Source organism: Trichosurus vulpecula, chromosome 5 (assembly GCF_011100635.1).
Source record: "Trichosurus vulpecula isolate mTriVul1 chromosome 5, mTriVul1.pri, whole genome shotgun sequence".
NCBI classification, from domain to species: Eukaryota; Metazoa; Chordata; class Mammalia; order Diprotodontia; family Phalangeridae; genus Trichosurus; species Trichosurus vulpecula.
This window is the reverse complement of record NC_050577.1, coordinates 81,823,600-81,851,549: the sequence shown is the minus strand read 5'-3', so window position 1 is coordinate 81,851,549 and position 27,950 is coordinate 81,823,600. Positions and strand designations below refer to the sequence as shown.

Sequence of the window (27,950 nt, the reverse complement as noted above, 5' to 3'; positions counted from 1 at the left end):
CTCTCTCTCTCTGCATTCATTTCCCGTGAAATCTGTTTCCGGCTCCTCAAGCTGCTAGCCGGCTGGCAACATGGCGTTGTATAACTTCAAGAAAATTATGGTGGTTCCCACCGCCAAGGTAAAGGAGAACTGCGCCTCCTTCTCCTTTGTCTCGCTGCTTCACGTCCTCTTTTGTGTTGGTCCTTTCGCTCTATCCGTGCTGCTCACTGGGGAGCAGCCGGGGCTCGCACGCGCGTGTGCGCGGCTCTGCTGACACGTGCGCTGCGGCTCCGCTCCGGGGCTCTGGCTGCGGGGGAGGGGAGAGACGGGGGAGGCTCGCGCGGGTGGGACGCAGCGCCGGATCCTGCGGCCGACGGGCCGAGACAGGCAAGGGCCGAACCGTAAAAGGCTTGGTGCTCCTTCGTGAGCCGCTGCCCTCTGCCGATCCCTTTAGGCGCCTCCTCTCTCCCTGTGGGGACCCCCGAGGGGACCCTGTGCTCCTTTGCTCCCCGGGCCCTGCAGCTTAAGCCTTTGGGGGCAGGGGCTTTCGGTGTTGCGCCAGATGGACTGCTCATCTAGACTTGCTTCTTCCTGATTGATTTTTGGTTTTGGAAGGGTGGGGGAAAGATACGGCGCAGCCGACCGAGTGCCGGACCTGGGATCATCCAGGTTTAGGTCTTAACAACCACATGACCCTTGATAAGTCATATTTCTGTCCGCTTCAGTTTTCTCACCTGCAAAATGGGGATAATAATAGCATTTCCTGCCATGGTTTTCGTGAGCATGAGAAAAATGAGTTGTAAAGTGCCTTGCAAACCTTAAAGCTCTTTGCAAATGCTAGCTTTTTAACTATAATCATTAATAGTGTAAGTGATCTTTTAAGGGATGTGGTTCTTCCAAGACAAGGCTGGTGTATCTTGAACCTTGGCGGTTTTACACCCTGCTGTTATGGGTGCTTCGCTGAAAGTTCCATGACCTTAGTTTTAAAACTGGCAGGGACCATGGAGATTGGGTAGACCAGGAGTTATTTATCTGATGTCCCCAGAAGGGATCCGTGGATGAATTTCAGGGGTGCTCTCAACTTGGATGGGAAAAAAACCGAGAGTGAGCACTTGCTCCAGTTATGACTGTAGACTACAAACGTTGTGGGAAGGGGTCCATCGGGTTCATCAGACTTCCAGAGAGGTCACGACAGAAGAAAAAGTAAGAACCTTTGATCTAGATTACCTCCATCATCCAAAGGAGGAAACTGAGGCCAGTAGAGCTTAAGCCCAAGCTCACACAGGTAAGTGGTGGCAGAACCGGGATTCATACCCAGCCTCCCTCATTCCAAACTGCACCTCTCTTTTCACAGTATCACCCTGGGGAAAAGCTGTGGTTTTGCGTTTTATAAGAAATTAAGGACAAGATAGGGTTTGGAGCTTGGCCACGAACCAATCTAGTGCCCCCTCATTCCATATATTTACTCATTGAGTAAATTTTAGAGATGATTTACTGTCAGTCAGCAAGCAGTTATTTCACACTCAACTGTGTGTCAGGCAGTGGGAGTACAATGACAAAAGTGAAAAAATCTGCTTTCTGGAGCTCACAGTGTCAACATTGTACAGAAAGAAAATAGTAGAACCTCCATCATTCTAGTTAGCGTGGCAGAAATCTTCCTTCAGAGAAGTTCTTAAGGGCCATTCAGGAGGAAAAAGTAAGTGTGTGTGTGTGTGTGTGTGTAAGTACTTGGAAATTTATGTTTGATTTGTAAGCTGGCTTCATCGAATATATATGCATATATACATATGTGTGTGTATATACATACATATATAACATACATAACAATCCCTAAAAAAAATATATATATATATATATATATATATATATATATACACATACATACACACACACACACACACACACTTTTTTTTTTAGGGATTGTTTTCATTTTTGTATTCCAGCATCTGTCATGTTTAGTAGGGACTTCATGTGAAGAATCCTCTTGAGCACCCACCTACTCTGCATAGATCACATATCTCATTAGTACTAGATGCTCTGGCAGTATGGTGCAGGGGAAAGAAACCTGTCTTCAAATTCTGGCCTCTATATGAACTTGGGCAAATCCCTTCTCTGGGCCTCAGTATCCTTATCTGTAATTGAGGGAGGAAGTTACCTTCTAAAATCACTTGTGTCTCTAAATTTGTGATGCTGTGGCATTATTCTCATTCTACAGCCACAACTGTTTAGTGACATTAATCTAAGGCTTTAGGTCACATTTTGTCTTTTGTGCTTACCATGATGATACATTATACTCACCGTTTAAGCACCATTATCTCATTAATTTACATGTTTGGAACAGGAAACTTACCTGCCATGTTGAACATTGTAACACAAATTAGTTCTTTGTGGTAAACTTAACAGTATCGAATAATTGAGAATGTCTTTGTGACAAAAATATATGCACAGCACAAAGTAGAAATATTTTTAGTGATTTTGAAAATAGTTATTCAATAGTAATTGTAACCATTCTCCACCTTTTGGGTTTCTTTTTTTTTTTTTCCTAGGGAAACCACACCAGGGCAGTTTTCTAAAAGTATAATTATTTTTAATAAAGATACCCTGGAATTCCCTTAAAATTTTTGAGGTTTTAATGGTCAAATAATGTTTTCCTCGTATGATCTTTTATGTATTTTTTTTACTGTCCATAACTAAAAGACAATCATTACCTATTTTTGAAAGTGTATCACATCCACAAAAGGCAGTTTGTTCTAAAGATGTTCTTTCAGCTATTTATCTTTTACATCATGGAACAAAGGCCCCTTTGCCATCTTTCTTTTCCGTCCTTGGGTCCTGATGGATTTGGTCAATGATCCTCTTAAAATATGGTCAAACTAGGAGAGAGAAACCATTCTGGACATACTAATTTTTGTTCTACATTTGTCCACATTGGACTTAATCATAGGATCATAGCTCTAGAGCTGGAAGAGACCTGAGAGACTGTGTCATCCAAGCTCTGCATTTTGCAGGTAAGAAAAACGAGACCCAGGGATGCTAAGTGACTTACCAGAGGTCACATAGGCAGCATGTAGCAGAGGTGGGACTTGAACCCGTGTCTCATGACCCAGTGCATTTTATGCTGTTTGTGCTGCCTTTCTTAATTCAGCTATAGTTCCTCAGTCAAATTTATTAGCATCCCTCTGCATTTGTAGACCTTTTCCCGTGGAACCAGTGTGACAGCTGAGTGTGATTAGCTGGATTTTTTAAATATGTACTACTGTGCTTAGACATTCGGACATAAAGGATTAGGAAGATACTGGAAAAAAAAATTTAGTGGAAAGATTGTAAAGGGTGATTATACAATGCTATTAATAATTTGTAATGCATGAAGGTTTGCAAAGTGCTTTACATAAATTATCACATTTTGGTACTATAGATGTTATCCCCATTTTACAGAAATGGAAACTGAGGTTAAGAGAGTGGATTTTTTTTTTTTTACACTTTGTTAGGCATGGAATTAGATTAGTTAGCTGACATCTACATAGCACTCTAAGGTTTTCAAAGAAAGTGCTTTACAAATACCTCATTTTATCCTCCCAACAAATCTGGGAAGTAGATACTATTGTCTCTATCTTACAGAAAAGGAAATTGAGGCAAACAGGGCATCTGAGGCTGAATTTGAACTCAGGGCTTCCTGACTCCTGATCTAGCGCTTGTGTTGGCAATCAAAATGGGCTCTTAGCACTCAGTTAAACCAAGTGTTCTTGAAGAGTTTGGCCTTTGTTTCCTTGATTAGATTGGGAGTCCTTGGTGTCCTGCTTGCCTCAGAGGAGGGCCTAGTTTACATGGGTTTGAGTGGCATGTTTGGGACATCAGACGTTTTTAGACCACATGGGCTTAAGTCACCTCTTTGTGATGATTTCAGGTCACATGGGTGAGTCGCATGTGTCACTTACCCTTGACCCTGAAAAAGATACAAAACCAGGGGTTGGCTTTCTCTTTCGGAGCTCTTACCCACAGCAGTGGTGGCTCGTGTGACTCTGGGCCAGCCCTTGTTATGAGCTCCCAGGCTGAACTTAGGTGTTGGTAACTATGGATTGTATTTGGTCTGTCTGTCAATGTCTGTGATTTGTTTGTATTTGCTTTGAAGTTCAGGTTGCTGGCTTTTTCCCCTGAACTAAGTGAATGGTATTTGTATGCTGAATTAAAGTAAGCTTGTTAACCCCTTGTTGCTTTCCTTATTAAAGCAGATCAAAAGAACCTGGGCTTTGGCAGCATTCTTGTGGCTGGGCTTGTGTTGGTCTTTCACCCCCACAACAGCTGCTAGCCAGATTGTTGAAATCATGCTCTAGCTGTGGTGTTGAGAGGGTGTACTTAAAATTATATCACCAAACATATCCTTAAGAATAAAAGCCATAGACAGGTGTAAAGAATATATCCTAGATCATATTTGTGAAAATATTGCAGTGTATTCTACTGCCAAAAGAAAAATGATATATTAAAGGGGGAATTAAAGAATTGTACCTGTTGTTTCAGCTTTCTTTTTTCTAGATCCAGAATATTCATAACAGATTATGGAAGGCTTGTAACTGACAAATCAATAATATAATTTGTCTTACAAATAATGAATAAATGAGTATTTTTAATTTTATTTAAAAAAATTTTAAGCTAATTTTAATTTAAAAAAATTATCTTGAACGGTTTACCTTTGAAGTATTTTTCTTTTAAAAGAGATTAGATAAATGTATAACATTTAAAGAGTTTTTAGCCTGAATTTATCCAATAAATTCTTTGATTACAGGACTTTATAGACCTGACATTATCGAAGACTCAACGAAAGACTCCAACAGTCATTCATAAACATTACCAAATTCACCGCATTAGACATTTCTACATGAGGAAAGTTAAATATACTCAGCAGAATTACCATGATAGACTCACCCAGATTTTAACTGACTTCCCCAAATTGGATGTAAGTAATTCTGTGATTTAATTTCTTTTATGGTTTTTTTTTAAGTTTACAATGATGTATATTTACTTTTCAGAATGTGATTTTGTAAAATCTGACAGAAGAGCAGGATAAAGTTTGCTAATTACTTGGTTAAGAAACGACTTGGAAAAGTATATGTGTTTAACTGGCATGTGTTAATAATAGTTGACATTTCTATATTACTTTAATATTTGTAAAGCATTTTAAATACATTTTTTTTATCTGATTCTCAGGGTAGCTTTGAGATAAGTGATACAGTTACTACTCTCATCTTATAGTTGAGATAGAGGTCACACAGCTTGTGGTTATTTGAGTTGAAATACAAACCTACTTCCTCCTATTAGTCATATTGTGAGGCATTGAGCCAACGTCTAAATTTTTGCTGGGCCAGAAATGGACAGTGAAGTTAAATTCAGATACATAGAAAGTTGGATTACTATTTGATCATCATTAATGATCAGACAGTCATATTGCAAAGTTAATTTTTAGTAGAGCAAACAACTTTCTTTTGCTTAACTTACGTATAAATATCTTTTAGTGGTATGGAAGAAAGTGATCAGTAAAGCATTAACTTATTAAGTTTTTTTTTTTGCCTTGATTGATAAGAGGGACACAATGTGGGATAGTGAAGAAAGCATTGGAGTAAGGAGATAATGTGTTGTATTCCTTTCTTTGACATTATTAAATATGTGATCCTAGGCAAATACCTTAACCTCTCTTTACCAAAATTTCCTCATTTCTGAAATGGGGATTTTTTAATGTGAGTGATTATGATGGTAGGGAGAGGGCAGAATGTAACACATGTTCTGTTGTTATATGAAAGTAGGGATGAAGTATAAAGGTTGTCTCTTTGACCCTCCCTATCAGCTTGCTTTGGAAAAAAAATAGTAAAAAAGAAGCACTGGGACAGAAGGACAAAGGGGTTTATTGGGAAAGGGAATACATGGGAACAGTGGAGATAGAGGCATTTAAAGGTAAGGTGACTAACAATAGGGATTTCACTTGGGTGGTTTCATAAAATATCTTACTCCTTTTAGTGTGAAAAAAGCAATGTAAAACCTTAAAAGCATGTTCATATTGTTCTCATGGTCTGATTGAGGTTCTTCATAGCACTAAAATTTTATGATTATGAAGTGTCTACTCTTCTTGGTCATTTCGGGAAGCTCATTTTTGGGGTTAAATTGGTTAGTTTTAATAACTTTGGGAGAATCCAAATTTTTAAGCAAACATTTTTCGATATTTTTCTGTTATTTTTATTGGACCACCTAAATAAAAAACTTATTGAAAAAGTTGAGTCCGTTAACAGGCACATTGAGAATCTGCTATATGCTGAATGCTATTAAATTTTGGAGAGAAGACTATTAGAAGGGAAAGAAAAATAGATGAAAGGCCTTAATGTGGACAGTTGCAAACTAAGATACACAAACTGGGAGGTGAGGGGGGGAAGAGGAAGGGAAAGAAGGGGAGAGAGAGAGAGGAAAGAGATGATCAGAGGACTCAAAGAATCATGAAAGATGTTTTAGTTACAACCACCATGCCTTTGCACAAACTTCATGATTACCCTACAAATGATCTCCTTTTATCTGTGAACTTTGTTTTTTAAGTCCTCCTCAGTCAAGTCTTCCATGATTCTGTGGTACTGGTTAGTTTGGGATCTGAAACTGATGGCCTTGATTGGAGTGATGCATGATAAGAATAATGGGAGATGTGGTTGGAGAGATTGAGGTGGAGGGAGGGGTGAGGAGGAGAGAAAGGGAATTTTAACTTGATGCAGGAAGTTGATCTTAGACTAGTTTGGGGAAAAGAGTGGTGATAAACTATTTATCAAAAGTGGTACTTAATCTTTTTTATTTTTGTTATAGGATATCCACCCATTTTATGCTGATTTGATGAATGTTCTTTATGACAAGGATCATTACAAGCTGGCCTTAGGACAAATTAATATTGCCAAAAATCTAGTGGACAAGTAAGACATCTCATATTCTTAGTATTTTTAGTGTTTCCAACAAATCACTGCCAAAAGTTAAAATCTTATGTAACTTTTCTCCTTTTGCTAAGTGTTGCCAAAGATTATGTACGACTTATGAAATATGGGGATTCTTTGTACCGCTGTAAGCAGCTCAAACGTGCAGCTCTGGGGCGTATGTGTACAATTATCAAGAGACAGAAACAGAGTCTGGAATATCTGGAACAAGGTATGTATTATACATAGGCAAACCAGTTTGCATTTAAACTTTTAATCTTGTTTAAATTAAATTTCATGAATTTGAGCTGTCTCCAACAAAGTCCTGCTTAGGAATGCCAGTGGGCTGCAAGCACTTTAAATATCTGAGGACCAGTCTACCTAAAATCAGAAGCTCTTTTCCTGGTTGGCTGTGATTTTCTTTCTCTTCCCCCCCCCCCCCCCCCTCTGTCTCTCTGTCTCTCTTTTTTTCTTTTTTTTTTGACCACAACAACTTCCCAAAGCCTTCTGCTGAAGCATAAAGATGTTGCAGTTTGCAGTGGTGGAGGGGGGGTTCACACAGGGACAAAATTTGATGAAGGGGGTTACACACAGGGACAAAATTGTGGATGCTTGTCATGTTTGAAATATACATAATGTACTGAGAGCGAATTCCTGATTTCATTAATTGTCAGTCTTCATCTAGAATCTTCCTCTGATCCTCATTGTGTCAAGTGATTATGGGTTCTGAAAAGAGCTTTGGCAGCTCCTGCCAAGCTGGAAAAGCTTAGACCATAGTCCTTTATATAAATTGTTTATATAAATAAATTTATATAAACCAGATAACCACTCAATTTGGAGGTCCTATCACAGAAAGGTTGAATGTAGTAGCTCATCAGACCTTCAAACCCATCTACATTTATGTGTAGAAGGACATGATCTATTTCACTCAAGGGAGTACATCTATTGATGAAATAGTTGTTTTAAAATGTTGATTACTGACATAAGTTTTTCATTGTTTGTCTTCTTTCAGTGATTATTTTCAGTATTTCATGTTTTTCAGTATTTCCCTGTTTTCATGTTTTGTTGGTGGCTCCTCCTATACAGATCACAATATAGGCAGTTCTATAACATTTCTTTTGAAAAAGTGAATTTGTTCCATTGCAATTGACTTATTAGGCAACGATTTGAACATAAGGTGAATTTTGCATTTGTTTATTTTGTCATTAAGGAAAATTACCACAGTTGTGGAGCATGCATGGGGGGGGGAGGGGTTGGAATGGGACCTCTATAAATGGATTAGGCGAGGGATACCACCATGGTGTTTGGGTCTAACTTGGGGAAAGTATAGTGGCAGCCCTCTTCTGCGACTCAGTGAGGAGAGATCTACTGAGGGTGAGGGACGCAAGTATGGAAGGGAAGATGGAGCTCCCTCATCAGGTCAATTACCCCCTGCGCCCAGTAGATTGAGAGTTCCTGGAACTGTCTTTTGTCTCTTTGTGTCCCTAGCGCTTAGCATAGTGCCTGGCACATAGTAGGAATTTAATAAATGTTTGTTGATTGACTAATATCAGAGCAGACTTGATGATGACCTGGCCTTTTCGATCCTTGCTACCCCCAAGGCACCCTCACAGACAAAATTCGGGCTGGTGAGGGTGACGTTGCACTGCTTCTGTGTGTTCCTGGCCATAGAGTGATCCCTCTTGGAGTAATGGCTAATATTGGTGACTGGCATCCCATGCTTGGAGTTCCTTGGTGTCATTACTATGCTGACTTCCAGTGGAACTGAGTTTGAGTGTTGTGACCTGATACACTTTTCCCCGTAAGCTTTGTTGTTTTAATTGCATGTTTTGGCATAGTGTAGTGGTTTTTAGGAAAGCGTATATCACATTATAGCAAATTGTATATTTCTATGGTTTTGTAGAAGGTTTTGAAAGTTAATGTGGTAAAAAGAAAATCATCCAAGTCATTCTACACCCAGCCTGTTCAAACTTAGGCTAATCTTTCAGTAACAAACAGCCCATTGCTGGGATTATCATACTCCATGTCTTTTGAGATTTCTTGGCCTTTCAGGGCCAAGACGAAATGTAGGACCTTCAGAACTTGTGCTTAAATGGCAGAACTTTAAAGAACCCTGTGCTACTTCCATGCCACAGTGAGGCACTGGAGGAAGGCTTGATCTGAGAGTTCTTGTTCATTACTCTGACAAAGCAGTTAACCCTTGCAAGTATCTCAAAGTATTATATTTTATAGCTTTCCTTTTTTTATTATGATTTTAACATCCAAAAAATGGACATTTCCATGTTGAAGGAGCGTAGAAAAAGGTTTTATATGAAACTATGAATGTATTACATAGATTATTTTTTAAAAAACATTAAAATTAATAATAGTGCCAACACTGCTCTACTTGTCTTTGTCCCTTTCAGAACTTCATTCTGCTCTCTAAATGTTCAATTGATCCCCCCCTTTTTTTAAAGCATCTCTATCACCATCCCTCCAACCCCCCTCCCTTATAACAAATATGCATAGTAAAACAAGACAAATTCATGTAATGTTCATGTCTAAAATGTATGTCTCATTTTGCATCTATAGTCCATCACCTCTGCTTTCCTCATCAGCCTTCTGCAGTCAATGATTAGTTACTGCATTGGTCACTTTTAAGTCTTTCAAACTTGTTTTCCTTTAGAGTATTGTAGCCATCGTATAAAGTATTTTCCTGATTCTGTTTACTTTATCAGTTTATCTGTATCTTAATTAATACAGAGTCTCTGAAGGTGTCTCTTGTGGTTTTCTTTTTTTTGGGCACAGTAAATTTCTGTTATACTCACATACCATAGTTTGGTCAGCTATTCCCCAGTTGGTGGGCACTAATTTTATCTTACTATTCTTTGCCTACAGCAAAAAATGCTTTTGTATATATAGATACATAGATATGTATATATACACACATACATATATACATACATATATATACCTCTACCTCACACTTCATGAATTCCTTCTTCTTGGCCTTTGTAACCAAAGTTATTTAAAAGCATATAATTTTCTTTTTTTTTTCCCCACTGTTGTACCTACAAGTTTAAAAAAATGCCACCTGTGATTTTCTAGTAAATATAAGTTTCCTAATTTATCATGTTATGCTTTTGTTTAGTATATAGCAGCTTTCTCCTATATTTGGACATTACACTAATGTAATTTGGAGTTTAGTTGTTTTTCAAACAATGTTTTATAGCTTTGATACTTTTTACAGGAAATTAAATTGCTTGTTTCATTTGTTAATGAATATAATTAAGCACACTCACTTTGAACTTTTAATAGTTCGTCAGCATTTATCCCGTCTGCCAACTATTGACCCAAATACCCGGACTCTGCTTTTGTGTGGGTATCCGAATGTTGGAAAATCCAGTTTCATCAATAAGGTTGGTCTGTTATTATTTATGTTGTTTTTAATATAAAACTAAGGTTCCATAGTAGCTAAAGAAGTCCTACCAATGCACTAGGATATTACTGTTTAATAATACCCCTAGTAGTATAAATAATTTTCATTAAACCTTATTTTTCCAGTCATCCTGACCTATGTCTTGCCACTGGACTGATGACTCTGGAGGAGAGAGTGAGGCTGATGACTCTAAACAGCCCTACCTCCCTTAAATCCGATTCACTTGCAAGTCAAGACATCACCCTTCTGAGGTCATTGGTCCTCTTTGAGAATGAAGGATGAGCAACAACAAACCTCATTAATCACTCACTTGAACCTAACTTCTTATCATAGTTCTCAGCATTGTAATTATAGATATTAAGCAGAGTGGTATAGTGGGAAGAGCTTTGGAATTTGGAGAACCTTGGTTTGAAACCTAGCTGTACCATTTTATAGGTGTGATGTTGGCCAGAGTTCAGTTACTTCATATTTAAAAATGGAGTTAAGGATATTTGTATTACTCATCTTGTTAGGTCAATATGAGAAAAATGGCTTTCATAAACTATAAGGCACTAAGTAAAGATGAGTTATTTTGTCGGTTTTATGTTTCATATGAATCTATATTTTGAGGAAATAATGGTGATCCCATCAGAGGATTGAAGCTTTTAGTTTTTCCTCTAAGTACGTGTGTACATAGAAAAACATGTGTGTTCAAGGATTGTATAGAGAGGTGGAAAATAAGGAAGCTAGATTTAAGTACTTTTCAGAGGGCTTACATCTAATGTCTTCGGGTTTTCTGTGGTTTTGTCTCTCTGTGTATATCTTTCTTGTTTTTTGTGTGTCTAATTCCTCATTCTGTCTCTTGTTTAAGTGTGCCTACAAGGTCTGTGTTGGGGACTGAGAACATTTTAGACTACCTTGCCTCTTCAGCTGTTGGAAGTCTAGCCCTTTGTGTCTTCTTAAATAACCCTCACTTTTAAAAAACTACACACTTCTTATTAACCACCCTTCAAGGGAGTGGAGTTGGGAAGAGGTTTTCATCCCTGTGGTCAAGGTTGAATCTATCCAAAGAGTGTATTGGGCAGTGCAGTTGTTAACATTTCCTTTCTGTGGCTTGGGCAAAACCTTAACCTTACTTGGCCTTAGTGTACTTACCTATTAAAAAACAATCATCAAAGAAGAGGGTTGCACTCTTAAGTTGATTTCTAAGGTCTTTTTCATTTCTAACATCCTATGATTTTTTTGGCACATTTGGTTCTAAGCAACATGAAGTTAAGCAGTGTAGTGTTAGAGAGGGCTCCTAGTTCCTTTAAAAAAATTGTAAATGAGACTATAAGCAAAATGAAGGATGCATAGGGCTGTTAATGCTTCTAATGCTGAAGTACCCACTGACATCATTGCCAAACATCAGGTGTGCATCTTGGGTAACTGTCCAAACAGTATGATATAGATACCTCTCACTTAGTATTTTTTTGGTTTAAAAAGTGCTTTTATAGCAACATCTCTGGGGGTAAAAGCATTATTATCCTCTTTTTAGCAATAATTTAAAAAAATCTCAGGTTAAATGTCTTGCCCATAATGACTTGATTAGCTAGGAATTGTCAGAGCCACAATTTGAACCTGGTTCCTGGTTGTGAGTCCAGCACTGCTTGTTTTTCAGAATTACAATGGGATATGCTTAAGCTGTTTTAATGTTATAGAGAAATACCCTTGGTCTGAGCAGCATTATATTGGTAGCCTTTTATTTTAGTTGTAGTGAAATAATTCAAACCAACACAATATTTTAACAACATCATAGTGGGTTCTTTTTATTTAAATATTGTAGTTATTGAGCTAAATCCAACCAGCCTCTTCATTACTTTTTTGTCTTAAGTTTCTCACTTTGACTGCATTTTACTTGATTGCTCTTTAATGCATTGAAATAATGAATTGGTGACTCAAGTTCTTTTTTAGGTTTCCTTAACAGAATACTATTCACTAGTGTATACTCTTCTGGCAATATATAATACTGTTTAGGACAGTCAAACTGGCCAGTAGTCATCTTATTTTAGTGGTCTCAGAAAAGTAGATTCAGGAAGTGGCCAGCTTATGATCTAGGAAATAGTTGACACCAAGAGGAAAATGCCAACTTAGAAATTTCTTGTGACCTACTGTTTAAAAAATGTATTTTAATGAACTTGGGCTGTAGTCAGATCAAGTGCTCTCATCAAAGTTACGGGAAGGGAATTGAAGTCCTTAGTATATTGTTTAGTATATGAATGTTTTGAATTCTAGGGCTATCCCAACTTTGTCCCATGATATATATGCATGACTTTACTTTGAACATGATATCTGACATAAACCTGAGTGTAGGAGGAAAAGAGTTATTGGGATTTTACATATTACCACTTTAGAAAATGGAATTATTCAGTAATTCATGTGTATCATTTATGTTGCTTATAGAAAAGAAGTGTATAATTTCTACTTTCTTGGAGGTTGAAAATAAATTCTGATTATGTTTTATTTTAAGGTGACAAGAGCAGATGTGGATGTGCAGCCTTATGCCTTTACAACCAAATCTTTGTTTGTAGGGCACATGGATTATAGATATTTGCGTTGGCAGGTGAGAGCTCTTATTAATCAGAGAAAATTTACATGCTAGTACTCTGTACAAAACTCTTGGCTTTCTTACTAAATTTAATCTTGATTAAATTTAAATAGAATGTAGAATCTTGTACTTAGGTATAAAAGAACTGTAGCTATGCGGGATTGGGTAGAATCTAGTGTGGAGGGGAGGGGCTTGTGTATGAAGAAACTTTTTTTTTTTGGTTGTTGTTGACTGTTACATTGAAGTCATCAGCATAATATGAGAATGCGCTGCCTTTTGAGGTGACATCACTTTCACTAGATATGTTTTAGAAAAGTTGTAAGACTTACCTGTCAAGGATGTCATAAAGGGAATTTCTGAATGAGGTGGGACATTGGACTAAATGACTTCTAAGGTCTGAGATTCTGTAATTTGAAAATACAATCACCACAGAAGGCTGTCGAAGTCTGGAAACTATTATGTCTTATTTTTAGGTGGTTGACACTCCAGGGATTCTGGATCACCCTCTGGAAGAGAGGAACACCATTGAAATGCAGGCTATAACAGCATTGGCTCACCTTCGTGCTGCTGTGCTCTATGTCATGGATCTGTCTGAACAGTGTGGGCATAGTCTGGAAGAACAACTGGAGCTCTTTAAAAATATTAAGCCACTTTTTGCTAATAAGGTGTGTTTGATAACTAAGGTTGGTTAAAGTTGTTATTTTATAATGGAATAACAAGATACTGATTTCATTATTTCTTTCTTATCAGCCTCTTATTATTGTAGCAAACAAATGTGATGTGAAGAGGATATCTGAACTCCCAGAAGATAACCAGGTTTGAGGCACATTTCATTTTTCAGGACATTTTCATTTCTGCTTATTCTTTCTTAGATAATGCCTTGGTTGTAATAGAATTTTGCTTCAAGAATCGTATTCTAAGCCAGCAATTTGTGTTTTGATTAGTAAAAAAATTGTAAAAACAAATAAATGAGTGTTTGTACTGAGAGAATTTCTGCTTCTGAAAATAGTTGGTATTTTTTACAACTATGTAGCCTTGAGAATAATTAACATTTGACATTTTTGAACACAAGTAGGAGTTCTGTGTTAGGTAATGAACTGGAAATATTTTACTGATACTCTGTTTTTCTCTATATTTCCAGAAAATATTTTCAGATTTGGAAGCTGAAGGACTTCCTGTTATAGAGACGAGTACTCTGACGGAAGAAGGTGTTATTAAAGTTAAAACAGAGGTCAGTGTTTTCTTAAAGTAGTATCGCAGTCTTTTTTTTAAAAAGGTCAGTGTTTTCTTAAAGTAGTATCGCAGTCTTTTTTTTAAAACTTTTGAACTGAGTATCTGAAACTCCTAAATATGATTGACTGCAATGCCTGTGAGGTAATTTAAGCTTTTTAAAGCATTCTTGCAGCTCTGATGTCTCTTAGATATGTGCGAAGCCCCACTGTTTAGGCAAATAATTTGTCAGTTTTATCATAAAGGAGCAACAGCAGTTTTCTGTAGTATCTCTAGAACCTCTTTATGCTGTAACTTGCTATAGTAGCCAAATACAGAGGCCATTGATACATTAAACGAGGCGAAGGGAATGAGCTAGAGTTTATATCATGGAGAGAGTAATGACATCAATGGGAATTTAATATTTCAAAATCATTGAAATATCAAAGAATCAAGGAAAGAACCCAAAACACCTGGGATCTTTTCTGATAGAGTGATGTAAGTGAAAATTAGCAGATTTCAACTGCAGGCATGCTCCAGTTTTGCAAATGATCCAATAGATACACATGACTTATTTGTGCTGCCCTTCCCCTCCTGTTCTCCAAGCTCTAGGAGTCTTTGCCCTGGCAGCTCTTGGTGGAGAGGAGAAAAAAAGCTTTTCAGAGAAATTATGGTTTTTAACAAGTAGAAGAAAGGAAAAAAAATCTTAACAATCATTTTGTGGGAGCTACCCTTAAAAAGCTCTGGGAAGGCCTAGAGGCCACCATTTATTTGAACAGTATGAGTTCAGTTAGATTTCTTTTTTCTTTCTGATGCCTTAACTTCAGTCAGGGCATAGGAGTTTAATTGTAAAGTAGGAAAACTTGAGCATGGGCGGACAACTTGGGAACGAAGAGGCCTCAGACAGGTGGTTAACTGGGAGTCTTAGTGCAGCTGAGGACACCAGCCATTTGATGGGAGGAGTATGGAAAGAGAGCCTGGGAGATGGCAGAAACCCATTTGTCATTTTTTGAGACTTTGGCCTTGAGGTGGGCTCTTGTGCTCTGAATGGAGAAACTGCCTTTTTTATTCTTTCCTCCCCTGTCCTTCTGTCTTTCCTTAACCCATAACATATGACTGTTGGTGGTTCAGTAACTGAATTGGTTAAACAAGGTCTTGTGGATTATGCTCCAACTGCTATTAACAACATTATTTATAAGAGAACATTTGTCTTTGAGTTCTGAATAATTGACAAGTGAACTTTTGAAAGCAGCTTTATTTGTGAGCCAAGGACTGCTTGTATCTTAATTTTATTCCAGTGGAAGGTTTGAGTCGTATTTTGTTATGTTTGCTATATTAGTACAGTCTTTAACTTCACCTCTTGCTTAGACTTTTTGTTTTCCTAATATCTTATTAGGCTTGTGATAGACTTTTGACTCATCGAGTTGAAACCAAAATGAAAGGAAATAAAGTGAATGAAGTGCTGAACAGATTGCATTTAGCAGTACCAAGCAAAAGAGATGATAAGGTAAGCGTTTCTTTTTAAAGGGCTTTGGGAGTAAGATTATCTTGTTGGTTGTTGACTTGGATTGAGTAAATGATTATTGATGTGTGCAGTGATTTGTTAATGTGGTTTTGTAGTTTCAGATTCCAAGACTTGAAAAAGAGGTTTAGAAATTGACTTTGGGCATGTAATTGATATGTAATTCAATAGAGGAGAAATTTATGGAAATAAGCAAGGCATGTCTTTAAAAAGATTTTATTTATACCTTTTTTTAAAATCACCTGGATTTCCCCAAATACCTCCTCAATGTAGCATGCCAATCCTTGTCATAAAGAAGTTTTTTTAAAAGACAGACAAAAAGTTCCACAAAGCTAAACATTGATTGAGTCTCAAAGTATGTGCTGGGTTCCCCCCTCATACTCTCCCCACCTCTTCAAAAAGAGGAGCTGTACTTGTTTTGCCTTTTGGGAATTCGGTCTTGGTCATTATAATTGCACAGCATTTGAATTTTGTTTTGATTGTAATTTTTATTTACATTCATTACATAGTGCAAGCCTGCACAACATGCGTCTCCCCAGAGGATGTAAGTCAGGACTTCACAACATACCTCCCACAGGCAGCTTTGGTGGACGGCAAGCAGCCCATGGGCCATGTGTTGTGCAGGCCTGACATAGTGGTAGGGAGTCCAGTGGATACAGTGTTGGAGTCCTGAAGACCCTAGTTTAAATCCTCGCTCAGAGTCTTACTAGCTGTGGTCTCTGGTCAAGTTGCTTAACCTTACTCCATTTCAAGTTTTCTTATCTATAAAATGAAAATAATGATAGCACCTACCTGACATGGCTGCTGTGAAGATCAAATGAGATAGCACCTTGTGAGCTCCTCCACGACAATGAGCCCTGGAGGGCTGTGGCACTGTCTTTCGCTCTTTTTATATCACCAGTGGGGCTGCTAGGTGGTGCAGTGGATGGAGTACTAGCCTTGGAGTCACTAGGACCTGAGTTCAAATCTGGCGTCACATACTTACTAGCTGTGTGATCCTGGGCAACTCACTTAACCCTGTTGCCTCAGTTTCCTCATCTGGAAAATGAACTGGAGAAGGAAATGGCTAACCGCTCCCACATCTTTGCCAAGAAAACCTCAAATAGGGTCACAAAGAGCTGGACACGACTGAACCCCAATAACAACATCTCACCAGTGCTTAGCACAGTGCATGGCGCATAGTAGTCACCTAAAATTGTTCATTGACCTGACTGTATAAAGAATTTGCAAATCTTGGAAGTGTCATAAAATTATAGCTATTATAGCTATCGTCCTTAGGTTTTTGGCTCTCCCTATTTAACACTTTATCAGCTCTTAAATCTTCCTATGCTTCTTATTTTTTCATATTCATTGATTCTTATGGTGTCGCAATGTGTTGTCACGTTCCTGAAATTAAAATTCCTCAAAACATTTCTAAGCATAATCCTCCAAAATTATGTTTCCAGGAGAGGCCACCATTCATTCCTGAGGGTGTGATAGCACGCAAGAAGAGAATGGAAACTGATGCACCCAAAAAGAAAAGGGTACTTCTCTTTTATCTTAAATAAAGAGCTTCATTGGTTTCATAAATGTAGAGGCTATCCTATCATGGTGGTGGGGTTGAGGTTTTGATGTAGCTCCTTTCTCTGACCAGGAGGGACTGATTATTTTGGACTGTGAGAATTTTGGCTTTTGTAGCCAACTTGGTTGATAACTTTATTTTTTCACTTTAGGAACGAGATCTTGAGCTGGAATTGGGAGATGATTATATTTTGGATCTTCAGAGTAAGTACAGTATAAGTGGTATTAGAAGACATATTCAGATACTAAATTGAATTTGACTTATGCCTGACAAAGTAAAACTGTGAAATACTTTCATAGAAAGAAACTTTACTTTTTCACATAAAATGGAGAAAGACTAAAATTTGAGGTGGAAAAGAGCATTTGAAGAAGCTCCTTGGAAAGCCCTTTGTCCAGGAGAAAATAGTTGAGGTCTTCTGAGGAGAAGGGGAGTGGGTGGCATATTTAGGGAGGAGAAGGGAAGCAGAAAAGATTTCATTTTATAGATAAGAAAACTTGAAATGGAGTAAGGTTAAGTGACTTGACCAGAGACCACAGCTAGTAAGAATCTGAGCGAGGATTTAAACTAGGGTCTTTTAGACTCTTAAGTGCAACATTCTATCTACTGTACTAGCGTTGTGCCGAAAAAAGTGAGCGAGACCCGGATATAAATTTGGATGTGGATTTATTCAAGCATGTGACTGTTCCGAGTAATTACTCAAGAGAAAGGGTACTTAAAGGGAAAGAACACAATTAGATTTCTGTGGATTATTTCTATGGAGAAGGGAACACAAATGGTGGGGTCCGGGGAGATGGGAGTACAAACAAGTGGGGTCCGTGGAGAAGGGAGTACAAACAGTGCAGAGAGCTGGGGCAAGAAGGAGAAACTGGAGGGTGGGGGCAGGGCATAACACTACCTACCACTATGTCAGGCCTGCACAACAGCATGGGGTTTTTTTTTTGGTTTTTTTTTTTTTCCATTTTTGGCTAATTAAATTTTTTTTATTTTTTTTTCAGATTTTTTTTATTTTTATTTTTTTAAATTTATTTATTTAGCATAGTTTTCAGCATTGATTTTCACAAGAGTTTGAATTACAAATTTTCTCCCCATTTCTACCCTCCCCCCCCCAGATGACGTATATTCTGGTTGCCCTGTTCCCCATTCAGCCCTCCCTTCTGTTACCCCACTCCCCTCCCATCCCTTTTTCCCTTCCTTTCTTGTAGGGCAAGATAAATTTCTACACCCCATTGCCTGTATATCTTATTTTCTAGTTGCATGCAAAAACTTTTTTTTTTTTTTTTGAACATCTGTTGTTAAAACTTTGAGTTCCAAATTCTCTCCCCTCTTCCCTTCGCACCCACCCTCCCTAAGAAGTCAAGCAATTCAACATAGGCCACATGTGTATCATTATGTATAACCCTTCCACAATACTCATGTTGTGGAAGACTAACTATATTTTGCTCCTTCCCAACCCATCCCCCTTTATTGAATTTTCTCCCTTGACCCTGTCCCCTTTCCAAAGTGTTTGTTTTTGATTACCTCCACCCCCATCTGCCCTCTCCTCCATCATCCCCCCCTTTTTTTTAACTTCCCTCTTCTTTCCTGTGGGGTAAGATACCCAATTGAGTGTGTATGGTACTCCCTCCTCAGGCCAAATTTGATGAGAGCAAGATTCACTCATTCCCCCCCTCACCTGCCCTCTCCCCTCCTCCCACAGAACTGCTTCCCCTTGCCACCTTTATGCGAGATAATCCACCCCATTCTATCTCTCCCTATCTCCCTCTCTCAGTATATTCCTCTCTCATCGCTTAATTTGATTTTATTTCTTTTAGCTATCTTCCCTTCATCTTCAACTCACCCTGTGTCCGCTCTCTCTCTATATATATATACATACACATACATATATACATACATGCACATTCACTTATATATATATACACACACACACACATATAAACATAAACATATATATATATATATATATATATATATTTGCTCCTTAGTTATGAAACTAAAGTCAAGAAATACAGTGATGGCACTTGGGGTTAGGGATTGGCAAAGTAGCTACTGGGGGAAAGACAAGAGTATGAGACATTTTAGTGTACAAGGGTACTAAACTTGAATTCTTGGTCACACAGATCTTTGTAGCTGGGTAGAAGCAGGCAAAAAAAAATCAGGGAGATGGACTAGGAGACTAGGGAAGGTCCGGAACCTAGATGTCCTGAGGAATGAAAAGATGTTTGTAGGAGTGAGATCAGGTGGCTAGGTAGGAAATTGTAGTCATAAAGAGACATTTCTGACTTTATCTTGGTAGTTGTTTTAAGTGATGGTATGATTAATGTTTGTGGAGTGTAGATAGAGGTGATGAGTGTATTTAAGAGAGTAGTAGACAAAGGTTATAGGAGAGTGAGAGAGGATAGAAATAGACTTTTCCCCTCTTAGAAGAGGAAAGCTTGAGATGATTGTGAAATATGATGTGGAATGAAGTACTACAAAGTATGCCAACCTCATCTACTTTGCTGTGTGAGTGGGAGGGATGGTCACTCTCCATTAGAATTTCATGGGAAGAACTGTCACGAAGAGAAAGGCTTCATTAAAGCAAGAAAGAAGAAGTACTTGGAAAAGGGTGAAGCCTCTCAGGGAATTTGCTGAAAATAGAAGTAATCTAGGTTCCATTAAGAATGCTGATGATTCTCATATTAAGCATATACTTCTATGTAATTATGAGAGTATTATAAAATTTTCTTTTCTCCAAATTTTTCTCTAGAATATTGGGATCTAATGAATTCATCTGAAAAATATGATAAAATACCAGAAATCTGGGAAGGCCATAACATAGCTGATTATATTGACCCAGACATTATGGAGGTGAGTTTGTCACTTTTTGATGTTGGTATGTTATATTCTCCTTGATATTCCCTTATTTGAAGGTAGATAAGGTTCTTGGATATTTTTAAAATTAGTTTTAAAAAAGAAACATTATGGAAAGGCTTCTGGCATTACTGTCTCCAGTATTTTGACTAAGCTAGTCACTTAATTTCTTTCTGAGCTTTAATTTTCTTATCTGTAAATAGTAACAATTATGTTGTTTTGCACTGGTTTTTGTTAAGATATTGCTTTGTACACTTTGCAAGATTAATTTATCTTTTTAGAGATGTTACCCTAAAGCTATATCTTCATAAGTGCAGCAGTTTTGGGTGTGAATGGTCATTTTTTTCTGATCCATTTACAGCTTTGTGAAAATTGCCTCATACACAATGATTAGTTTTTCTGCTCTCTGCTGTTCAAGGAACCATGTGACCCAAATTTTCTGGTCTGAATATGGTGTGTTAGTGTTACTCTAGACTGAAAAATTTAGTTGTTTTCCTTTTTTAAGTACCATTTGAAATGTGAATTATTTTCATACCTTCAAATTCAAAGAAGTAGAAAGTATGTTGACTTGAAGGGCTGAAATTCAGATAGATTAATTGAAAGAAGTACTCCTCTGTTTATAGTGGTTTAAAATGTCTATAGTAAAACAGAGAATGTGAGCAGGAACCATTGAGATGATGAAAGGGAAAAGGAATTCCAAGCTTACTGTTACTCCTAGTAAAGTAAATGATTTCCAGCAAACTTAAAAATTAGGGGTGGTGACATTGTCTAATTGTATTCTGGTGGAACTTTATGTAGCTTGTATAAAAGTGTGCAGTGTGGAGGTGGGGAGGGTGTGAGGTTTTTTTGTTTGTTTGTTTTGTCCAATTTGATCTTTTAAACATAGGGTAAAGCCTGATTTGGCTGTTGCAATAAACTTAGACTGTAATACATAGTCCTTTGTGTCTTCTTAAATATTTATGTATGGGAAGATGATTCTGAAGCAAAATTTGCTGACATTTTTTAATCTTAACTCTTAATTTCTGCAAATTAAATTTCTTGTTTGTCAAAGAAATTGAAAGAGTTAGAGAAAGAGGAAGAACTAAGACAAGCTGCTGGAGAGTATGACAGTGAATCAGAAACTGAAGATGAGGAAATGATGGAAATTCACCAGTTGGCAAAACAAATTCGAGAGAAAAAGAAACTGAAAATTCTGCAGTCTAAAGAGAAAGATAAGTCAGGACCCAGAATGCCTCGCACTGCTAAAAAGGTAAGTCTTAAATAAAAAATAGAGTGATAATGAATTGTCTTCTAACATTAAATACTTTTCTGTATTGATGGAAGATTTCACGATTCAGTTAATATTTGTGGTCAGGAAATAGTTACAATATTGCATTGAACTACTTTGTTTTCTGTGTTCTATGTAATTAATACCTTTACTTATTCTTCGTTTCCTTTATATTCATTTCAGTCTTTACTGGATTCCAAAGTCACCCTGCAGTTTATTCTACATTTCACATAAATCACCTCCAAGATTATAACATTTTTTTCTTAATCTGGAAGCATCTTTCTTTAAGAAAACAAAACACACTCTAAGATGGAGTTTAAATTTTGTCATCTGGTGACCTCATTAGCTCCCTTAATTTTAGTTATCATCTCTCTGTAGATGAATCCCAGATTTTAGTATCCAACCCAGGTCTCTTTTGAGTTCTAGTCAGATGCTTACTGAACGTTTTAAACTGGATATTCACTAGCTATCTGAAATTCTTCATGTTCTAAACAGAGCTCATTCTCTTTTCCCCAAATGCTCCCCTCTTCAAAATTTCCCCTATTGCTACGGATACCAGTACCGTCCTTATAGTTGCCTAGGGTGCAACCTCTACATTATCCTGTACTTCTTTCCCTCCACATAGTCAGTTGCCAAATCTTGTTGTTTTTTACTGGTCCAGCATCTCTTGTATTGCCACCATTACTACAGGAGCCTTGTAATTGCTGTCCTTGCCCTGTTGCTTCTGGGATCAAATTATAAAAGCCTCTGTTTGGTGTTTTTAAAACCCTTCTCAGCACAGTCCAGATTGGACAGTCTTACTCTGGTTCAGGCCGACTAGCTTTCTTGCTTTTCATCACACATGGCAGACCTCTTGTCTCCCGTCTCTGTACTAGCCATCTCCCTTGCCTGGAATGCACTCCCTCTCATCTCTGCTTTCCATAAGTGGGTAGTTGTAGAAATGGTAGTTCACAATTGTTATGAAATGTTAGCCAATTATAAGAAATAGATATGTAGAAGAATTTATTTCATAGATTGTTTTTAAAGAATGATAAAAAATTTTTTCCCCATTGACCTTGAAGAAATGTTCTGATTTGCACAAATAGGTTAGCACTGTCTTCTGTGCTATGCAACACAGTATGATTAATTACTTCTATTTGCTAGGTTCAACGGAAAACATTGGAGAATGAGATGCGCAGCCTTGGTATTGACATGGATGATAAAGATGATGTAAGTATGTATGGGTGGTTTTGTTTATAAGGAGTGGGTAATATATCATTACATGAAAAGCCAGGCATTTTTTTTGAGAAATGTGAATGAGATATAGGTGTTTTCTTTCAATGGGAACAAAAAGACAAAACAAGAATAATCTTGCATTAGTCGTACAATATTGATTTTAAGCTTAGAACCTCTTAAAAGATTTGATAATTTGAGATTGCGCATTACATAAATGAAATGACTGATTTTAAGCCTATTAATCACACTACTATTTTTTGTATAGACTATAGGCCTAATTTAGCAGTTGTCAGGATCTTTTTACTCAAATTTCAAGACCATATATACTAGAGATCTAGGAGGGCAAATATTTTCAGAAACCAATTGTTTACAATTGTTGGTAAGTATTTGGAAATTTGTATGAAGACTTGTGCATTTTAGAACCTTCATTTCCCAGTGGCTATAGTTTAGACCTTTATGGTGAAATGAAAAGGTCTCCATATTTGTGTTATTAAAATTTTCTGTTAAAATGTTTCCATGCTGCTACTTGAATGATAAGATATTTTTCTACAATTTGTAGCTCTTTTGTGTTCAGATAGAAATCTACTGAGTAATACAAATGTGTGAAGTCACACATTTGTGAGGATGAGGGTGTTCCTGCACCATTGCAGATCATAGTATTTTCTTCCATGCTTTGTGACTTCCCTTTGTTTCATCCTGGGGCTTAGCTAGGCGTGTTCACAGGGGGTAGTTTGAGTATAATCCACATTTGGGTTTGTACCTGAAGCCTTTCTGCCAGAGTTTGCCCTATGCTGGCAGGATTCAGGAACACATAGTTATTTCCATGCCACCCTGAGGCATCAGTAGATAGGGTATTTATTTAAAAAGGGGAGAATTGTAAAGACTTACATAAATGGATGCAAAGTGAAGTGAGCAGGACCAGATCGTTGTACACAGTAACAGCAATATTGTGTCATGAATAGCTGTGAATGACTTGGCTATTCTCAGCAATACAATGCTCCAAGACAATCCCAAAGGACTCATGATGAAAAATGCTATCTGTCTACAGAGAAAGGATGGATAGAATCTGAATACATATTAGAGCATATTATTTTTCATTTTCTCTTTCTTTTTGATTCAAGTTTTCTTCTACAAAATGACTAATATGGAAGTGTTTTACATGTTTGCCCATGAATAACCTATTTCACATTGCTTACCCTCTCAGGGAGGGGGGAAGAGAGAGAAGTAAGGATAGAATTTGGAACTCAAAAATTTTTTAAAATGAATGTTAAAAATTGTTTTTACATGTAATTGAGGAAGAATTATTTTTAAAAAAAGGGAGGGTGGCAGATATGCAAGAAAATAATTTTGTGCTCCAAGTATAAAAGATTGTAATTATTTGCTTTGTGAAGTAATACTTCTCACTTTCACATGCTTCTCCCTGCAGTCCTCAGTAAAATGCATTCTCAAATACTTCAATGCTATTCAGCCAACACTGCTCCTCACTAAATTTTTGTTAGATACTTTATTTGTTTGCTTTTTTGGCAGGGCAATTGGGGTTAAGTGACTTGCCCAAGGTCACACAGCTAGTACATGTGTCACGTGTCTGGGGTCAGATTTGAATTCAGGTCCTCCTGACTCCAGGGCCGGTGCTTTACTCACTGCAACACGTAGCTGCCCCTTGTTAGTTTCAATGGAAATTCTAAAGTTTCTTCATTCTATGGGTGAGGCATCTTGATTTTATACAAAGAATATGAGATCTGGTTCCAGAAGACCTAATTTCAAATTCCAGTTTTGCTTGGGCCCTTATGTCACTTAACGCTGGCTTATTTTTTTCATCTGTAAGATGAGGAAGTTGACCTACAACCTCTAAATCTATGATCTGTAATCTTAAGGTGGTCTAAGCTTTGCAGAGAGATGCTTATTGATTGTTTCACAATTTTTTTGAGACCTATGTTGTAACTTCCCCGTTTCTTTTGAAGATATTCCTCTTCTCCCATGAAGTTTTTCTAGGTCTACAGCTGCTTTGTGTCCCATTGACACTTGAAATTACAGTTTTTACTTGATGGTTGCTTTGTATGCATATATACATACATATTGTTTTTCTGATACAGTACAAGCATTCTGCCAGTCAGTTTTATCCTCTAAGGTCTCTTTTCCAGTTGGAGTCCTGTGATTTTACATCACTGGAATAATTTAGCTCATGTAAAAGAAAATCCTAAAATAAGAGAAATGATGTGTAAAAATTTTAGTTAAGAATGGATTTTTCTCAAGATTACAAGAACAAACCTGGGCTTAGTAATGTAATATATTTTCATGTTGCATGGAAAACTGATTGAAACTTTTACTTAATAATTAACCAAGGATGGGTTATTTTTGGTTCTTTTATGTTCAACTTTTAAACAAATATAATTTAATATGTGATTTTAGAAATACCTTTTCCTCCTGAGTTGTTGAAAGAAAATAGTGGTTGGGATTATGCCTGAGGGCATGAAATTCTGAACTTTTCTAAATTTTTATAAATTTCAGAGCCACTATGCCACCCAGGCAAGAAGATCTCAGAGCGTTACTAGGAAACGCAAACGTGAAGAGTCTGTTCCTCCCACTTCGAAAACACGAAGCCGTAGTTGCTCACGCACACCCCGTGATGTTTCTGGTCTGAGAGATGCCAAGGTGGGTGTCATTAAAGTTGTATTTGTGTCTTTTGTGTTATACTACAATTTTTTCTTGAGTTCTCCCTTTTAATAAAGAAAAACAGTTAAGTAAATCACAACTACCATGGCTGACATTATATGTCACAGTTCATAATTGTAGTCTCCCATTTCTCCACTGAAGAGAGGTGTGTGTTTCAGCATCTGTTCTCCAGCTTAGTGTTTGGGAATTAAAATTTTTTCTTTTCATTTTTAGTCCATATTTTAGAAATTATAGTAGAATATGTAGATAAGTAACAATCATTAAAAGAAGATAAGGTACATTTCTGTATGAATAATGATGTTGTCTTCTATGGAAGAAAGCTCTAACAGGCAGTAAAGTGGTAAAGCTTTTTGATGAAATGGAAGGAGAAATAATTTGCTGCATGACTTGAACTAGTCACTCTGTAGTGTCCATAGTGGGGCAGCCAAGCTAGTGAAGGGCCTTCAATACAGGGTTCAAGAAATTAATTTACAAAAGAGAAAACTAGGGAGGGATGGGAATGGAAGTAGCTCTCCTCGAGATTTTCAGGGGCTATCATATGGAAGAGGGCCTCAGAGGGGCAAGTCCACATGGAGTGGATGGAAGCTGCAAATTTGTAGTCAGTGTCAGGAAAAACTTACTGACAACTAGATTTGTCCAGAAGTGGAATAGGCTGCCCAGAAAGATGGCAAGTTTTCCCTCCCATCTCTGTGCCAAGGGACAGTCCTCATAGAGAAGAAGAGGTCTGAGCTGAGTCTTGAAGAAGCCAAGGGAAGGCCCAGCCAGTGCAGAAACCCTGGGATGGGCGAAGGAGTGTTGTGTGAAAAATTGCAGGAAGACCAGTGTTACTGGCAGTAACTTATTAATTCAAATAGATACTCTGACCTGAAGAATTAATTGGATCAGGGGTGCTTTTAGAATGAAAGAAGCCTAGCAGGTTTTTCAGGGGGAAATTAAGGATATTTGGGGCACATTTCTGTACTTTTAAAGTTGATAGGATGAATTCCTTTTGTTACGGCTAACTATCAAATGGCATATTTTCTGACAATTTTGGCATGAATGGGCTGTATGTTGAACCCATCATAGTGTGACTTATGTTCTTATATACTTACCTCTGTGAAATGATCAACACAAAATCCACCATGTATTGTCAGTTGATTAACAGAAGTATCTGGAGTGGCAGCAGGAGAAAGAAGGCTTGAAACAAATTCTCAAAATTCATAAATGACTCTTATTCGTGATTTGTGTAGTTAATTCTGACCAGAATTGAAACCCTTGCATACTAATTTGTTATTTGAATCCCTGCGTTAGACTTAGGTTTAACTGTACCTTTCCAGCCTTCTTTCATGTTACTTCCAAGGTGCTAGGTTTGAGCCAAGACTTTCTCTGAAATTGACACTGCTCCGCATCTCTAGCATTTGCACAGATCATCCCTTCTGGGATGTTTTGCTTTTCAATTCGAGCTTCTTTTCCTTCCAGGTTCAAGCCAGTTGCCTTTCCTGAAGTCTTGAGCTGAATCTGTTCTCTCCTTCCTTAGATTTCCATAGATCATTTTGCCTGAACCTTTACTGTTACTCCCAACTTTTTGATATGTCCACCTGAACATCTCTTGTCTATTTGCCTTCCCATCCCACCTCCCTCAGTAGAATGTAAGCTTGAAAACAGAGACTGTAATTTTAAAATCTTTGTTTCTCTAATTTCTTGCCTAAAGCAGGTGCTTATTGAGTTAAAAAGAAGAAAAAAAAAGAATGCATCAATCTGGGAAGAGTTTTTCTTTTGAAAAGAGAGGAAGGCTGCTGTGTCTACCATTATATATAGTTGCAAATGCCCTTTGTAGAAACTTGTTTTTTGGATGGGTTCTATCTGATGTTTGGCTTTACTCTGAAAATTTTCCTGTATATCAAAGGCTAAGTGATATCTTAATTTGGAATATCCTAAAATATATTTATTTTCTTAACAGATGGTGAAGAAAGCTAAAACCATTATGAAGAAGGCTCAGAGGAAGATGAATCGGTTGGGGAGAAAGGGAGAAGCTGATAGACATGTGTTTGATATGAAACCGAAACATTTATTGTCTGGCAAGAGGAAATCTGGTACAAAAGACAGAAGATAAAAATACCCTGTTGAACTTAAACTCCTGTACTGTCATGTCTATTTTCTTATTAAGTGTGGCATCTTAGAGCTGGAGTATTGGTTTGGAAATTGAGAAGCAACTCAAGCAGCTCTGCAGATAGACTGAATAAACACCACCATAAATATGGTGTATCACTTACTGTTTCTTTGGAGTAGTGCATCTGTAGACCTTTAATGATTCTGCTGATTTTCAGCAGAGAAAAGCCCTAACTACTTGCTCTGGGGTTGTGTACTAATGTTTCTCTTCAAAGGTAAAACATCCCTACCTGGTAGACTCAAGAATATTGCCAAAAGAACCCTGTAAACCCATGGAAAGGTGTATAATCTGTAAGGAAAGTACTTAGGAAGAGATTTTATTAAAATGTCAGAACTCTGGCTCAGAGACTTTTTGTATCAGTTGTGCAATTATCCTTCCATACAGTTAATCTATTAAGTATAACCATTAATGTAAAGTGTTTTTTGCATATGAGCATTTTGTTTTTATAAAATATTTTGTTATAAATAATCAAATTCAGTTATGCCAGGGAAAAGGAAATTGGGTGAATGACCTGTATTTTTAAACCAAATAGAATTTTGGTTGGTCTTAAGTAAAGCTTGGGATATTTTTAAATCTAAACTTGGTTTTGGTGTCTGTTAGAAATTTTTG

General features: G+C 37.3%; 1 protein-coding gene across 2 annotated transcripts; it reads left to right on the top strand.

Moving 5' to 3' along the window:
- On the top strand, nucleotides 1-27,920 carry GTPBP4 (GTP binding protein 4). Of its 2 annotated transcripts, none has more exons than XM_036761750.1 (17): nucleotides 1-118; nucleotides 4,760-4,930; nucleotides 6,811-6,914; nucleotides 7,007-7,143; nucleotides 10,209-10,309; nucleotides 12,818-12,910; nucleotides 13,369-13,560; nucleotides 13,646-13,711; nucleotides 14,037-14,126; nucleotides 15,501-15,611; nucleotides 17,072-17,149; nucleotides 17,339-17,390; nucleotides 19,934-20,034; nucleotides 21,089-21,286; nucleotides 22,448-22,513; nucleotides 25,028-25,171; nucleotides 27,132-27,920. In XM_036761750.1, exons 1-17 carry the CDS (start codon nucleotides 71-73, stop codon nucleotides 27,282-27,284), a joined length of 1,905 nt encoding a protein of 634 aa, XP_036617645.1. In that variant the 5' UTR covers nucleotides 1-70; the 3' UTR covers nucleotides 27,285-27,920. The 2 variants fall into 2 exon arrangements, with proteins under 2 accessions (XP_036617645.1, XP_036617647.1); XM_036761752.1 differs by lacking the exon at nucleotides 1-118 and adding an exon at nucleotides 1,185-1,264.
- The last annotated feature ends 30 nt before the right edge of the window (nucleotides 27,921-27,950 follow it).

Bases quoted from the DNA above. Each gene is read 5' to 3' on its own strand.
- GTPBP4 (XM_036761750.1), top strand. From the start codon at position 71: ATGGCGTTGTATAACTTCAAGAAAATTATGGTGGTTCCCACCGCCAAG. The intron at 6,915-7,006 runs GTAAGACATCTC...CCTTTTGCTAAG, and splicing joins GCCAAAAATCTAGTGGACAA to TGTTGCCAAAGATTATGTAC. The intron at 13,561-13,645 runs GTGTGTTTGATA...CTTTCTTATCAG, and splicing joins AGCCACTTTTTGCTAATAAG to CCTCTTATTATTGTAGCAAA.